Source organism: Gekko japonicus, unplaced genomic scaffold, assembly GCF_001447785.1.
Source record: "Gekko japonicus isolate JY-2015 unplaced genomic scaffold, Gekko_japonicus_V1.1 scaffold1048, whole genome shotgun sequence".
Taxonomy (NCBI): domain Eukaryota; kingdom Metazoa; phylum Chordata; class Lepidosauria; order Squamata; family Gekkonidae; genus Gekko; species Gekko japonicus.
In genome coordinates this window covers 138445-140921 of record NW_015166454.1, presented here as the reverse complement: position 1 = coordinate 140921, position 2477 = coordinate 138445, and the positions used below count along the sequence as shown (strand labels likewise).

Here is a 2477-nt window from a genome sequence, read left to right as displayed (position 1 = left end):
CTGCTGAGTTTCCTTTCACTTAGGTCTTGGTGTGTAATTATGAGGGATCTTCTCTAACTTGACTTTCTCCGGTGCCTGAAGTATCCTGGCAGGCTCACCTTTTCTTTCTGCGGTGTACAGGGTGAGGTATGCCTGGAACAGGGACAGTTGACACAAGAAAGTTGGTTTCCTCAGAACAATGGGGAAAGCAGAGAAGAAAAAGGGGGTGTTTCACAGAAGATGGCTCCACAGCTTCTCCTTGGACCTCATTTTCTGGGTTTTGTTGTTGTTGTTCTTGTTCGTTTTTTAAGGTTCAGCTTTCATTTTCTGTATTTCTTGGCACCGTTACCCCTGGAATTTATTGTTTCTAAAGCCAAATTCTGGTGCTTTGTGGCTATCAAGTTTCCCTTCGGAATGAATATTCTTGGGTTGTTCCAAAATTTTGCAATCTTGATCTTTGGAATAGATTCTCTTGATCACAGCTAGGGTGGCCTTGCACACAATGCCAGGAAGAGCAGCTCCTTTAGGCCTGCCAAAACTGGCCATGTCTGGTCATCAGTCTACAGGGGCTCAGTGGGGTTCATCGCCAAGCTTGGTGTTGCTGTTCAAATTTCTAGGTGCCCTCTCTTCTTTTTTCCATCCCTCTCCCAGCATTATGTATGGACTGAGACAAGGAGGGAAGCTTTTCCCTGAGACTGGGAGTGGCACAAATATGAAGGTCTCGCCCTGACCCTCTTCTAGCCTGGTATTGCATCCATTCCAAAAGATAAACATATGCGCACTCCTAGTGATTTAGGAATGGGGAAGACCTCTCCCCTGCCCTGTCACCTGCAACCCAAGAGCAAATGTTATCTAAAAGCTAAGCCTTTGCCTCAAATATCTCTTTGGTAAGTCTGTGGTTGGAGCTCTGAATCTGGTACTGGTATGAAGCGGAGGCTATACCACACGGTATAGATAGGAACTCTCAGGCTGGGGCAAGTGATGCACTGTATTCTTGGTGCTGGGGGGGGCAGCAGTGGGAGGGCTTCTAGTGTCCTGACCCCACTGCTGGACCTCCCGATGGCACCTAGTATTTTTGGCCACTGTATGACAGAGTGTTGAACTGGATGGGCCATTGGCCTGATCCAACATTGGCTTCTCTTATGTTCTTATCGTATTATCATATATTTACTGACAAATGTGATTAAAATGTGAAATTCACTGCCAGAGGTTGGAGTGATGGCCACAGGAATGAACGGCTTTAAAAGGGGATTAGATAGATTCATGGAGGATAGGTCTGTCAGTGGCTACTAACCGTGGGATTGAGGGGAACATCCACATTCAGAGGCACTAAACTTCTGAATCCCAGAGCCAGGAGGCAACATCAAGGGAAGGTCTCAGCCTCCATGCCCTGTTGTTGGCCCTCCAGAGGAACTGGTTGGTCACTGTGTGAGGCAGGATGGACCACTCATCTGATCTAGGAGGGTTTTTCTTATGTTCTTAATTTGAATGCGTATGAATAAAATATTTGGTCATTAAATACAGCATTTGAACATACATTGAATACAAACTGACATGCTCTCCCCCTGCCTTTTTAAAGTTATCCTCCAAGCAGGATGTTAGAGGATCAAAAATAGAGACCCCTGCCACAGGAACTACTCAAGCAAAAACACAGACAAATCTTTCTCTCAAGCAAGATAATGTGACTATTAAAGGACTTCAAGCTAATGTTACGCTCCCCAAGGTAATAACCAGTCTGAGTGATTAGCCTTGCAGGCTTTATAGTAACTACATGTTTTAGAAATGTGTGTGGTTATATGAATTTAATTGCTTTTTTAAAGTAAAGTTATTGAGAAATTTTGGGTTTCTATGGGATGGGATGGAAGTCTTTTTTTTTGTAACTTCTTAAAATATGAATTAAGATTTTATTGATCTTTGGGCCACTTTTTATAGGTGAATTTGTGTTTACTGCAAGCATCAGTGGAAGAATCATCAGGCAACGCTACAGGAAAAAGCATTACCCATGTTTCCTTAGTGGCTTTGTGCTTTGATAGGATTGCTACACGTGTTCGTATGAACAGGTAAGGCTGTGTCTTCCGGTAATTAATACTGTTACACTAAATAGCACAGATTAATAAAGTTCTTAAGAAGCTTTTCATTGATAGCAACTTTCTGAATCAGAAATTAAGGTTTGGGTGGAGATAGAAAAAAGGAAATAGTTGGTAAAAACAAATCAGCCCAGATAACATAAGAATATAAGATCCCTGCTGGATCAGACTAGTGGTCCATCTACTCTAGCACCCTGTTCCACACAGTGGCCAACCAGTCTATAATTATTATAGACTGTACACTATTTGTATTTTTTGGAAATAACTAATAATGATAACTAAGAATAACCTATAATTATAAGCAATCCCATCAATTAATTAGAAAAACAAGAATAATTCAGATAATATCAAAATCAAAGTACATTCATCCACTGGGACAATTCATTAAAAGGATTAACTGTCAATTCAAAC

The 2477-nt window shown here is 41.6% G+C and overlaps 1 protein-coding gene across 1 annotated transcript in view; it reads left to right on the top strand.

Annotated features, from left to right (window-relative positions):
• Positions 1-2477, top strand: part of KIAA1109 (KIAA1109 ortholog) — a 217015-nt gene that overhangs the window by 97919 nt on the left and 116619 nt on the right. The window contains 2 exon segments of the mRNA XM_015412031.1: positions 1559-1702; positions 1912-2039. Coding sequence (XP_015267517.1) covers positions 1559-1702; positions 1912-2039 — 272 coding nt within the window.